We start from the raw sequence: 13,376 nt of genomic DNA, 5'->3' as shown, positions 1-13,376 counted from the left end.
ATGAACTGAATTGGTCCCCCTCCAAATTAATATGCTGAATTCGTAACCCACGATGTGACTACATTTGGAGGTAGGACTTTTCGGAGGTAATTAAAGTTAAATGAGGTCATAAGGCTGAGTGAGACCCTAATCCAGTAAGATTGGTGGCTTATAAGAAGAAGAAGAGAGAAGATCTCTCTCCAGGTGCATGCACCGAGGAAAGACTATTCAAGGACACGGCAAGAAGGTGCCGTCTGCGGGCCAGAAGAGCTCTTACCAGAACTCAAGTATGCTGGTGCCCTGACCTCAGACTTCCAGCCTCTAGGACTGTAGGAAAATACATTTCTGTTGTTTAAGCCAACCAGTCTACAGTATTTTGTTATGGTAACTGAGCAGACTAAGATAACTAGTGTCCTTATGAGCACAGGAGAGAAGACAGAGAGAAAGTGGCCATATGATGATGGAGGCCCAAACAGGAGTGAAGCAGCCACAACCAGGGAATGCCTGTGGCCACAAGGAACTGGCAAAGGCCAGGAAGCATTCTGCCCTAGAGCCTTCACGGGGAGCATGGCTATGATGACATCCTGATTTTGGACTTCTGGCCTGCAGAACTGTAAGAGAATAAATTTCTTTTGTTTTAAACAATCAAGTTTATACTAATTTGTTATGGTAGCCCTGGGAAGTTAAAACACCCATGCAGTAACTTCAATTTAAACTGTGTGCATGTAGCTTATTGCCTAAAACACAGTGAACCCGAGGAGATCAGTATCTCTCCAAGGATTAAAGCCAAATAACAGACGACAAGGCTGAAAGGGCCCTTCCCTGTGAACACGGATGTCTCAGGAGGATGTACGCAAAGTACCCTCCCCGCTTAGGCGGGAGACACAGAGTAACCACAGAGAGGGACCCCAAGCAGGTGAGTCACATCTCACAGATGCCAACAGACTTGAATCTGTTTTGCTGTCTTTTTTTTTTTTTTTTTTGGCTCACTGTGATAAGTTCTAAACAAATAATTCACTCCCTAACTCCTAAAAGACCTCCCTTTGGCTCTGCTTATGAGATGTTCATGAAAGGTGCCAATGTAATATAAACCGAAGTAGAGATACCAAATCAGATCCTACTTGGATGAAGACCAAACAGGAGCACTTTCCAAGTATTGTCCTGGGCTTTCAATGAATTGGCTTAGTGTAGCTCACAGGTGAACACAGAGCTGGGCTTCCCATTGCTCTTGTGGGGGCTCTGCCAAGCCCCTCTGCATCCACCTCCTGCACCCATCTGGAATCTCAGTGTGCACTGCTGGCACAGGAGGGCTCAGTAACCAGCTACAGGTGGCAGGCCCAGCTTTCTCAGGGACAAGAACATGCTTGAGAACAGAAAATGGCCGGGTGGGGACTATTCAATCAGTTCACAGGTAACTCAAACTCACTCAACTCCTCAGTTGTAACTCCAAGGCCATTAGAGAGCCCTACTAGAGACCAAGGGGAGCCCCCCGCCCCATGCTTTTCTCCTCCAGAGTCTAACATAGTATCCCCACGCTCCTGGTGACTGGCTAAGGTGTCAAGGGAGGTGGCCCTGGGTGATGTGCAATGGAACTCACCATGGCCAGGGGCAAGATGGCCAGAGACCATCAGCCATTGAGCTCCTCAGAAGCACCTCCTCCCTCTTCACTCTCCCTTTGCTTTCTTCTCTTCTAACCGCTTAACATTTTTCTTGGCCCCTTCAAATGCCTTGTCTGCATAAATGACTCAATACAAGTTTTTTGAAAGAAATTAATTTCCACCTTCCCACAATCTCTCTCCCCTTAACATGTTTCTCTACCAATTTAGTTCCCTGCATCTGCCCCCTTCTAGAATATGCCAACCCTCTTCCCTGTTTGGACTTTAATACTCTCTTCTTTTCCAAGTATAAGCCATGGAAAGATGCCGACCTCTGCCCCTGCTGTCTGCGTGACGCTAACAGCTCCCCTGGCTCTCACTGTGACCGCTGATTCCTGGCCTGTGTGTGATGATTGTGGTTTTCTCCCTTCCCCAGTCGTGTGAGCCAAACACAACTACTAATCGACTCATCTGCAACCTTAGTGAAGGTGGGAGCCCTTCATTCCATGTATTTCAGATTATAGTGAATGTCAACCCTCAGCAGTGGAAGGTGATTATTTTCCTAACAATACTTTCAGAGCTATATTATTTCAAGTCTTCCATGTGTTTAACGTATCCCTCCGAAAAAAATCTTTGAAGTACATCTGCACAATGAATGTTATGAAATCAGTAAAAATGGTGGCTATGAAATGCTTTCACAGACATAGGAAAATGCTCATAAAAGAAAGTTGAGTAGGAAAAAAGATCACATAAAACAGTAAGATCCTGACTTTGTTTACAGACAGAGGAAATATGAAGACATGAGGCAAAGACCAAAAAATATACACCAAATTATTAATAGTAGATATTTGTAGGCCATGAGATTATGGCTAACCTTTCTTTTCAAAATTATACTTTTCTGTTTTCCAATGTTTTGTAATTAGTACAATCAACCTATGCAATCAGGGACAGATGGACAAATGGACGGGAAGGCAGGCTGATCCAGGCTTGCTCACAGGGTTGAACAGGAGGCAGACACAAGGCTAACGGTTCAGGTCCATGTTGGAAGCACACAGTGTAGCAGGAGGGAAGCCTGGGTGGTCACTCCGCCTGCACCTGCTAGCTGGGTGGTGATTCGCTCCATGCTTTGGTCCCTCATGAGTAAAACCTACCACTCAGGGTTATTGTGAAGACTGAACATAAGCCTCCTAACTATGGCTGGGATGTAGCTGTACTCAATAAACATCTGTCTCCTCCCACTCCATCTGGGGGCCTCAGTGTGCTGACCTGCAGAATGGGTGGGAGTTGAGTGGGGGGGCACTCAGCTGCCATTCTCTACAATTTCACCTTCGGGAAAAGACATGCAGCCATTTCTAGGCAAGGTAAAAAGCAAAAAATATAAATAAGTAAAAGCTCATGAAAAAACAGGAGTTAACTCAAAGTGGAGGCGATTTTCCCTGCAGCTTAGGCAAGACACAGGCGAGTGAGATACTGCCCGTTTCCTGTAACCAAGGCTGCAGCGCCTCCCTGAAGCATGTTCCATGACATAAGGGACCTGGCACCACCCTGGAGATGCAACGTTCCACCAACGAAATGAGCTGCTCTACTCAGACATGAAGACATGGTGAAAACTTCCAATAGTGCCCAAGGCCACAAATGGGAATGTCAGGATGCTCAGAAAACAAACAAGATACTGATGGGGTCACGAATTCACTTCTCCTCCAGGTCCTTACAGGAACCATCGACTTTTCATTCTAATATGAATGGATGATGCTGTGATGTTGCAAAGGACATGGGAATCCTGCACATCGTAGCTTTATGTGTTTAAATGTGCAACAACAATTATACCTAGTAATTATATGCATTTAGATATTTAGAAACAGCAATAAAGACAAGAAAAACAAAAGACCACACAGAATAGTTATTAGTACTAATAAAATTATTGGGACCAGGCACAGTAGCTCACACCTGTAATCCCACCACTTTGAAAAGCTGAGGTGGTGGTGGGGGTCACGAGGTCAGGACATCAAGACCAGCTTGGCCAACATGGTGAAACCCCGTCTCTACTAAAAATACAAAAATTAGCCGGGTGTGGTGGCATGAGCCTGTAGTCCCAGCTACTTGGGAGACTGAGGCAGGAGAATTGCTTGAATCTGGGAGGCGGAGGTTGCAGTGAGCCGAGATCCCGCCACTGCACTCTGCACTCCAGCCTGGGCAACAGAGTGAGACCCCATTTCAAAAAAAAAAAATTATTGGGAAGTGAGAGAGTGAAGGCTGCATACAATTCATTGTTTTCTATTTAAAGCATGTAAATCGATTACTTTCCACTGAAAATCCATAAGCTGAATTTTCTCAACAACATGGTTATTGTCTCAAGATTTTTGTCATATCTGCCATTTGTTCAAATCTGGAAAAAGGAAATATTCTATGACCTGGAATAATGAATGGCCAGATTTCATTCTATTTAAGAAATCAAATCACCTTAGGCCAAAGCCAGATGTGCAATTTTCCATTCACAAGAAAAAAAATTCAGGCAATTTTGAATATAAATGCATATACATGTAGACACATATATTTAACTGCAAATAACTTATTAATAAACTAATTTTATCCAGTGCATAAAATAGTATACTTAAATGGGAAACACCAGAGGGATTGGAAGCTTGGGGACGTGGACCCTCACCTGGTCGCATGACTGTCAGAGCTGTCTGCCCAGCGGTGCCCTCTGCCCGCTTATACCACATGCCACTGGGGCTGGGCAGCCACTCCTCCACGTGGCAGCTGTAGGTCCCGCTGTCCTGCACAGCCACATTCTGGATGAAGAGCCGGTACACGCCGGGGGAAGGACTCTCCAAATGCAGCCGCCCCTTCAGATTGTTCTTGGCTGCCTGCTCTCCATAGTGGAAGGTGGCGTCGCGACTCAAGCGGGCCACAGTCTCCCGCTCAGGGTGGTTGGGCTTCCATACAAACCATTCCACCATGAGCTGGGAGGTTATGCTGGTGCGGTTTAGAACCACACACTCCAGCTGTACCTGCCGGGTCTCCAGAACTGACAGGTTCCCCTGGGCTTGGCTGAGCCTCAGGCGGCTGTCTGGAACAGTAAGGAAGAGACGTCAGCAACAAAAGGACAACAAGCAATTCATACGCACCCTTTCCCAGGGTAGGTGAATGGATGCCTTCCAAATACAGAAGGACAGCAGCACACACTCCATTAGGAGAAACGTTTCTCAGATGTGGTTCCCTAAACATTCTGAGTTCCTTGATCATGTGTCGGAATGCCTGGGTTTCAAGTTCAATGCTACAATAACAGCTGTCCCAAAGTCATAGCCCTCATCAGTTCTGATGCTCACAGGAGGACAAGCACAAGCTGTAGAGACTGCACATCCAAATGACAACAGACCACAAAGCACGTGGCGGGCCGAGGCAGGTGGCTGGGAAGGGCCGGGGAAGGGGATAGTGAGAAAACTCTGAAAAGCAAGAGTAAACTTTTAAAACTGACCATATGGTGGCTAGAAAATGCTGGGCCGCCAACTACAAAAGAACTGCAGGGGAAATCCAGTTTAATCTATTCATGTGTTAACCCTAAGAATTGTACTCCAATATCCTTACAAAAACCCACACAGGTTCCCTCTCGGGTTGGGAATGGAACTGATATGACACCAGTAAAGAAAAGACTGCCAGACAAGGTGGCTCACGCCTGTAATCCCAGCACTTTGTGAGGCCGAGGTGGGCGGATCGCTTGAGGCCAGGAGTCTGAGACCACCCTGGCCAACACGGTGAAACCCCATCTCTACTAAAAATACAAAAATTAGCCGGGTGTGGTGGTGTGCGCCTGTAATCCCAGCTACTCGGGAGGTGAAGGTTGCAGTGAGCTAAGATCGTGCCACTGCACTCCAGCCTGCACAACAGAGTGAGACTCTGTCTCAAAAACAAAAAAGAAAAAAAAAAGAAAAAGAAAAGTTGCTACTGATGGAACTGGGTGCTTTGAAAACTCAGCCAAGCAGAGTCTCCTCCAGTAGAAAAATGTCTTTAATGACAGCACGCCCCAGTGGCATGCTTGTAATTTCACAAGGGCCCAAATAAGTCTATCAGGACCAGAGGTATCTAAAAGCTGTGACACTATGAATGCACAATAGCACCTCAGGAATGAGACTTCTGAGTGACATCAGAAGCGGGGAGGCTGGGCACTATCACTTGTTACTTTCTACACACTTCAATACTGCCTGAATGTTTTACAATGTTCACGATTACTTTTGTAATTAAAAAGTCAGAAAATATAAAATAACAAAATATATTTTAAATAACCATTCTCCCTTTCTCCCTCCCCATCCAAAAAATACATACATAAAAGAAGATACTGACTCTGGTTGTCTCAGGGTTGAAAGGTTATTTTCTTTGTTGAGTTTTGTTTTTTTGGGGGGATTTTTTTTTGTGTGTGTATGTATTTTCCAAAAGCTCTGTAAGTATAGGCTTTCTCAGAGGGGAAAAGAAAAGAACTAGAAGCAGAGAAAAAAGGAGAAAGAAAACGACACAAAGAAAGAAACGAGGAAAGATGTTTTACTCCGTGTCCTCTGAGTTCCATGTTTACAGTAAGTTCACTGTAACAGAGACTTCACTAAATGTTTTGAGGGGGGTCCTTCTAGCCCTTCCGCACTGTCCCACTTAGCTTGATTGTAGTATCAGAGAGGGAAATCCCCTCAATAAATTTAGGATCCTCCAAGAATCTCTTAGTTTCAATACAAATGAGGAAAGGAAAAAATGGTGATGACTAGAGCGGAAATGCAGAGTGGTGGGGGTGATCATGTTCCTTCAGTAGAGAAAATAATCAGAACTGAAAACAGATGAAAAATAGGAACCAAAAGAACACTGGTGGGCCTAATGACAACCTTCAGTTTTCAAAAGCCCCAGGGACTGGCCTGAAGTCAGGACATAGGTCACTGAAAATGCCAATGGGAATCACTTCAGACCAGAGCTTCCTGTTTAATGCACCAGCAGAGGTTAGCAGAAAATGCCACCGTGAGGCCAGTGAGAATCTCTGGAAATATAATATCCTCAGGCAAAGGAGGGGAACAGACCCACTGCATTTAGCAGGGGACAGGCCACATCTGGAGTTTGGTATTGGGTTCCACTGGCTTACTGAACAGGCCTCCTTAGGAGACAAGCAATAGTGAAGAAAACCAAGTCCCTATGCTTACTCAGGAGGCTTCGATTCTAGTAGAGGAGATAGAAAACGTGTGTGTGTGTATATATATATATATGTGTATATATATATATGTATATGTATATATATATGTATATGTGTATATATATATTCTAGTATAAAAATAATAAGACATAGTAACTGATAAGTCAATTATAAGTAAATACTTCATAATTACTTATATATGAATAAGTAAATTAACAGAATGTCAGGTGGTGATATGTGTTGTGAAAGGGCCGGGGAAAGGAAATCTAGAGTGATGAGGGGGCTACATTTAAGTTAAAATGAGCTAGGAATCCCCCTTCATGGAAGAGCAAGACAAATGAATATCTATGGCCAACATGTTCCAGGCTGAGAGAACAGTAAGTACAAAGGCCTTAGGGTGTTCAAGGAAAGCAACCATTTATTCCTTATTCAACCAATATTTACTAAAAGCACCATGCCAGTGACTGAAGATATAAGACACAGCCCTGTCCTCAATATGCTTACAGTGTAGTATAGAAGAAATGCAAACCATTATTAGGCTATGTGTTTTAGAAGGGACCCCTACTGGTATGGGAGAAATTAGGGTAGGCTTCTTGGAGGTGGTGCTGAATGAAGTCTTAGAGATGGGGTGAAGACAAGGGAGAAGCAGCAGGAAAAACACATTCCAGACAATGAGGGCAGCACAAGCAAAGGCATGGAGATGAGACTCTGGGTGGCAACACAGCACCCCCCATGGCCCATCAAGAAGGACAGGCAGCGACAACAACAAATTGTAGGGATGTGAGAATGAGGGATGGAGAGGCCCTTAAGGCTACACTATATGAGAAGTTGAAAGAACTAGAGATCTTTAACAGAGAAGGGGCATACACATTTCATGTATTTGAAAGCAAATGATGCAGAGTTCTCTTCGGTTGTTCCAGGGGCAGATCTAAAAAGGGAAATTACAGGAAAGTGAACTTTTTAACAATCAGAGCTGCCCAAAAGTGGAACTGAGGCTTGCGGAGTGAGTAGCTCTCTCTCTCTGGAAGCATTCTGGCAGAGGCTGAGTGCCACCTGTGAGGGAGAGGAATAAGGGCTACACCACGGGGTTGAAGAAGGGCCAGAGGAGGAATGATTCAGTTTGGAGATAGGAAAGGCTTGTCTGGGCTGCGCTGGGAGCTAAGGAAGAAGGGGGATGCAGATGCATAAAACCAGAAAATGCCTTCTAGGTAGGAACTCTGGGTGTGGAGCTGGTGTCAGCCCAAGATTCAGGGTGCAAACTGCAAACCCAGAAGAAGATTCAGGAGCTGCCATGAACCCTGCCTTGCCACATTTTGCTAACCACAGCTGCCCTGCTCCTTGTTGAAGATGGTAACCACAGAAGCAGAGTCAAGGATGCTTCCATGAGTCTGCCGTCAGCATCAGGACCCACTGCAGGTAAAATGGATGGGATTGTAGTGTGCTAGGGTGATGGTCTGTGTACCTGCATCCACACTCAGCATGCACCTTGCAGACAGTCTCTCCACACCAGCCCCACAGAGCCCCACCCACCCCCAGGCAGTCTCTGCACTAAACCCAGTGGCCCAGGACCGCCATGCCCTGCGGCCTTACCTGGCTGTTTCACAGTGACTTCTGTGCGCCCAGAAACCTCCTCTGCCAGCTTGTACCAGGCGTAGTTGGGGCTCAGCAGCCACTCCTCCACGTGGCAGTAGTAGCTGCCGCTGTCGCTGACCTCGGCTCTCTGGACAGTGAGGCTGAACAGGCCCCCCGACACATGCCTCTCAAACTGGAGTCTGGCTCTCAGGCCCTCCTCCTCGGCGTAAGTACCGTATTCGAAGGCGGAGTTGTGGGTGGTCTTCAGGATGAGCTTGCCATCGGCATCCGAGGGTTTGTGGACGTACCAGAGCACTGCAAAGTGGGAGTTCTGGCTGGTCTGAGACTTGACTGAGCAGTTCAACTGAATGGGCTTGTTTTCCACCAGGGTGAGGGTCCTCTTCGATTTGCTCACCTGCAGCTTTGTCACTGCAAAGGAAAGGGGAACACAGGAATCACCACAGACTCTCAGAAACGTGGCCCATCCACCTCCAGGCTCTGAGCCAGGTTTCCTCCAGCACAGTTCCTGGGGGATTTAACACCTACTGGCTTCAGTGTGAGGAAGGCAGCACGGAGCCCAGGCCACCCCTAAACATCCTTCCCTGTCTCCTCCTTGCCATGCCCCTGGCTTAGGCCTTCACCATCTCTCCCCTATCCACTGCTTGCACAGCCCACCATCACAGGGCCCCGAGGGTGATCCTGCTGAAATACAAATTTAGCTATATCAGGCCTCTGCTTGAAAAGTTTAATGGCTCCGAACTACCTACGGGCTAGAGAGAAACAATTCCTTTTCACAGCACAAAGTCCCTTCAGGATCTGGCCTTCACCCAAGTGTCCTGACTCATCTCTCACAACTCACCCTCCGGCACCCTCCACAGGCGCATGCCCCTGGTGCAGTTTCCCTGAGCGCTGGCCTTTGCCCTTGCTGTCCTCTCTGCCTGTCTCCTTCTGCCACCTCCCACCCTGACCCTTCTCTCCACTTATCCCTCATTCCCGTCCCCCTGGGCTCGACACCCTTCCTCAGCACCCTCTATATATCTCTGGGCTGTGTGTCCTCACATCTCTCTCCCATATCCTAGATGGTCAGCTCCCCCAGGGCAGGGATCAAGCTCCTTCCACTCAACCAGCCAGTATTTACGGAGTGCTCACTCGGTTCCCCACAGGATGCTAAGTGCTGGGGATGCCCTGAAGAGTAAGCCGGAGTCCCAGCCCTCATGGGGCAGACTGCCTAGTGGACATTCTTATCGATGCACCCCCAGAGCCTAGCACAGCACCTGGGCCAGGAAAGCATTTGATTAGTGTTTGCTGAAATAGGTGAATGAGTGGGTGAGTGAATGAGAGCACGTTGGAGAAACACGGCAACAGGTAATTAGAGGATGCTGGCGGGGTGGGGAGAGGGGGCTTCCTCTGGGGGAGTGAGCGAGAAGGCCGAGAAGACAGTAAACCACGGGACAAGGCAAAGCCAACTGCAGTCCTCCCTTCTCCTCACTGTCCCGCTCCAAAAACAGACAAGAGGGCGGCCTGTGGAGCGCCTCCCCAGCAGCTGATTAATGACGATGTTCACCTTGTCAGTGGCAAGAAGCCAAGGTCTAATGAAATCCATCTTAGGAAGGTGATTTGAGATCTCACCCACCCCATCATCATTAACCTCGGCTCTATGTTCCGCTAACCACCCTCTTCCCGCTACTAAAAATGAAAAACAAACAAAAAAAAACAATTCTAAGTTCCTCTAAGGGAACTAATAATACAAGCATTGTTCCACCTCCACCACTCTCTTCACACTTAGTTTTTCCGCCACAGGGACCAAACCACTTCCCAGCTGAGAAAGAAAGCAGGGGCAAGGTGCAGATTCCACCCAGGGACAGCAACCTGGGCCTCCTCCAACCAAGCTTGTGCGGAGGGCAGGGGCAGGGCAGGGATGCCTGGCCAGGCTCCAGCACTCTGCTGGTCAGACTCTTGTCTCTTTAGTCCAGCTCAACCCCAGGAACTGCATCCAGACCCAGGACCCAGCCCACTGGTCATGACCCTGGCCTGCCAGCTGGCTTAAGCTTGGTTTGGCAGCATCAAGGGTTGAGTCCCATGCATCACAGAACCAAAACCTGTGAAAGCCACAGACTGCCACTTGGTCTCCCTGTAACACACAGACAAATGTTCTGAATGGATGGAAGGATTTAGCAAGCCAAGGTGTGGCAAAGTCCAATTCCCAATGCCATGATGAGCAACACTGCGGAGCATCTCTCGGCGGTGAATCGGACATTCTCTCCAGGAAGACTTGTTGAATTCACAAACCCACAGACTTTCTCACGCCATCAAGAACACACCAGGCATCACTTAGAGAGAAATCCTGTGTGCCATGGCCCCATCCTCCCGGGTTCATCTTTTTTGTTAGCAAGTCCAATCTTCTGCCTTCTCCCTTCTTCAAATACAGAAAGTCCTCTAGGGCAAACTAGGAATCCAGGACAGGGTTTACCATTAAGCTCCCAAGCTCTGGAAACTAGATTTGCATTCACTTGCCAGTCGACTTTTCAGATTGGATTCCTATAATACTTGAAACAACCGGCTCCCTTTTCATTCCTTTCCAACCCAATTCACCGCATGCAAATGATATCTATATCAGTGCAAATGACACCACCTGAATTATCTGGTTCTTGGCCAAAAAAACTGGGTTGTTCAGCATGGAGTAGAAAGAGCTTTAAAATGTATTATTAATTGGGGCCAGATTATTTTTGCAACTGTTACTAAGGAAACCTCAATTGCTATAGTAACTGCATATGTTAAACTGGAATCCTATGACTAAACTTCTATTCAGTCACATGGTCTGAGAACAAGAATCCAAGGAAGAGAAATGTTTCAAAGCATTTCCATTTTTTTTTCCTTCCCACGTCAAAATATTGTGAAGTGTTGAGAAGGTTGAAAGAGAGGCATTTTTTAAATTTGGTGCATGTCTGACAGGTGGGCAAGGGGTCAGCTCCTATTCTATGCTCTGGATTTCCTCCCACATTTCCAGGGCAGGTAGGACCTTTCCTGAGGCACAGGGGAGACTGGAATCTCCACATATAATTAGGGAGCCCTCCCATGTCCTGCCAGAGCCCTGCCCTGGGTGGTGTACAGCTTGCATGCACCACCTTCCTCCATAGAGCTAGGAGAGCCCTGCCCACTTAGAGACCACAGGTGTTTTCATCTGCAAAGTAAGAACAATGTCTCTATCTCCATTAGGAGTTTTGTGCAGACTAAAAGCAATTGTCTATAAAAAGAGTTTAGCACAGAACCTGGTATATAACAAAGACCCAGTGAATTTTAGCTATTCTCACTCCTTTTTGGTTTCTGTGCCTTGTCCCAAGATCAAAGTTCAACACTTAGATTGAGAGTTGTCAAGCATAAGTGGCAATCTTCCTGCTCAAAGTGCTGTTCTTGGACCAGCAGCACTGGGAGCTTGTTAGAAATGCAGACTCTCAGGCCCCACCCCAGACCCAGTAAGTCAGAATCTGCACTTTAACAAGATCCCCAGGTGATTCACAAGTAGCTTCAAGCCTGAGAAACCCTGGACTTGGCCGTGTGAGTGAATGGGCTTTGAGAGGCCATAAATGCAGACGTGAAAGAAAGGACTGAGGCTTGGTTAACCCCCAACAGTGAATTGGCAGGCGGAAGAAAGAATCCAGCAAGAGACAGAAGAGGGTCCGAGAGCCGCTCCAGCTCACGCCAGCAGCCGCCTTCACAGCAGCCCCCAGGGGCCAGGCCCTGCTTGAGGGAATGGCCCTTTCTTTCTGCAACTGGAGAGTTTCCTTCCCAGGCTTGTGATTAAAACTTGGAAGATCTGTGTTTTGTATCATAGGAGAGGCTTTGTGTTTGTTACAAGCCAGGATAGGGTGGTTTCAAGGTGACACATCAGGAAGAGGGAAGAACTCCACAGCGGAGACCAGTAGCAGCTTTCTCAGCCAGCCTACCCTCCCTTCGGATTCCACTCTGTGCGTGCTCTTCTCACTCAAAACTCATGTATTTCTTCAATAAAGGATTCCCTTACGCTCCACTATAGCTGTGTTACTGCTGCCTTACAACGAAGGTAATTTTTAAAGTCTTCTCTTTCTTACAAAATTCTAAGCATATGCAGGCCAGGGACTCTGACCCAATCATTGTTAAACTAGTCAATGAATGGTTGAATAAATGTGGTTACTTTTTAAAAGGAGGGGCAATTCTGATTTTGATAGAAGAGAGAATATTTCAAAAGGTATGTGGCCTCTGAGCTAGGCCCTGAGAAACAAGCAGAGAAGGAGAGTGAAAGGGCACGCCAGAGAGAAGGCACAAGTGAAGAAAGATGACAACTACCCTGTGCACTCTATTCAAGGAGGAGCAAGTGCTCAAGTGTAGTGGATGAGGTTAGAAAGGTAAGCTACGGCCACACTGCAAGGGTCCTGGAGCTTGCATCCTGACCACCTGTGGCCCTCAGGGTGCACGCCATGGATCTGCAGATCAGCATCACCTGGGAATTTGCCAGCCCCTGCTAAGTCAGAAAAACTGTGAGTGAGGCTCAGCAACCTGCAGTCTCATGAGCTCTCCAATGAATTCTGATGCACATTCAAGTTTGAGAAGCAACAGCTGTGCTGCTGAGGTGGTTGCCAGTAAGTCTGGAGAAAGTGGTTTCTGTGCAGTGGTGTGAGCAGCAGCCAGAGTGGCAGGTGCGAAGAGATGGGCACTGAGGGAGGAAGACACTCTTTATTAAAGACAACAGACAGTAATGCTAGAGATAGAGGCGGCCAGTGGCTGCGGCAGGAGAGATGTTTCAAGTGGAGAGAAGCAAGTCAGATGAGAGACAAGGAGAGAATGCAGGGTGAGCTGCATGGGAGGACAGTGGCACAGGCGCCTGCCAGTCAAACTGTTACTACCCCTGAGTCCCTCTGTCCTTAACACCCCTTGGCTCCCTGCTCTCTCCACATGACCATTCCCTATTTGGGCCCCCAGTGATCTCTTTCTCAGGCTCTTATAATTGGCCTGCATATGACACTCCCTCCCTCTTGGCTTAGCCACAGCCAGGGGATTTCCCTAAATGGCAAGTGGGGCATGCTACTGCC

At 47.3% G+C, this 13,376-nt stretch overlaps 1 protein-coding gene across 3 annotated transcripts in view; it reads right to left on the bottom strand.

Annotated features, from left to right (window-relative positions):
- Positions 1 to 13,376, bottom strand: part of IGSF3 (immunoglobulin superfamily member 3) — a 92,894-nt gene that overhangs the window by 5,964 nt on the left and 73,554 nt on the right. For all 3 annotated transcript variants that reach the window (XM_058439423.1, XM_032154884.2, XM_058439424.1), the window contains 2 exons: positions 8,329 to 8,739; positions 4,237 to 4,644 (listed from right to left, as the gene is read on the bottom strand). In XM_058439423.1, coding sequence (XP_058295406.1) covers positions 4,237 to 4,644; positions 8,329 to 8,739 — 819 coding nt within the window. The remainder of the gene's footprint in view (positions 1 to 4,236; positions 4,645 to 8,328; positions 8,740 to 13,376) is intronic.

The sequence above is a fragment of the Hylobates moloch genome, unplaced genomic scaffold (genome assembly GCF_009828535.3).
Source record: "Hylobates moloch isolate HMO894 unplaced genomic scaffold, HMol_V3 SCAFFOLD_5, whole genome shotgun sequence".
Lineage (NCBI taxonomy): Eukaryota > Metazoa > Chordata > Mammalia > Primates > Hylobatidae > Hylobates > Hylobates moloch.
Note: the sequence above shows the minus strand (reverse complement) of the source record. Positions and strands in the feature narration are given on the sequence as shown.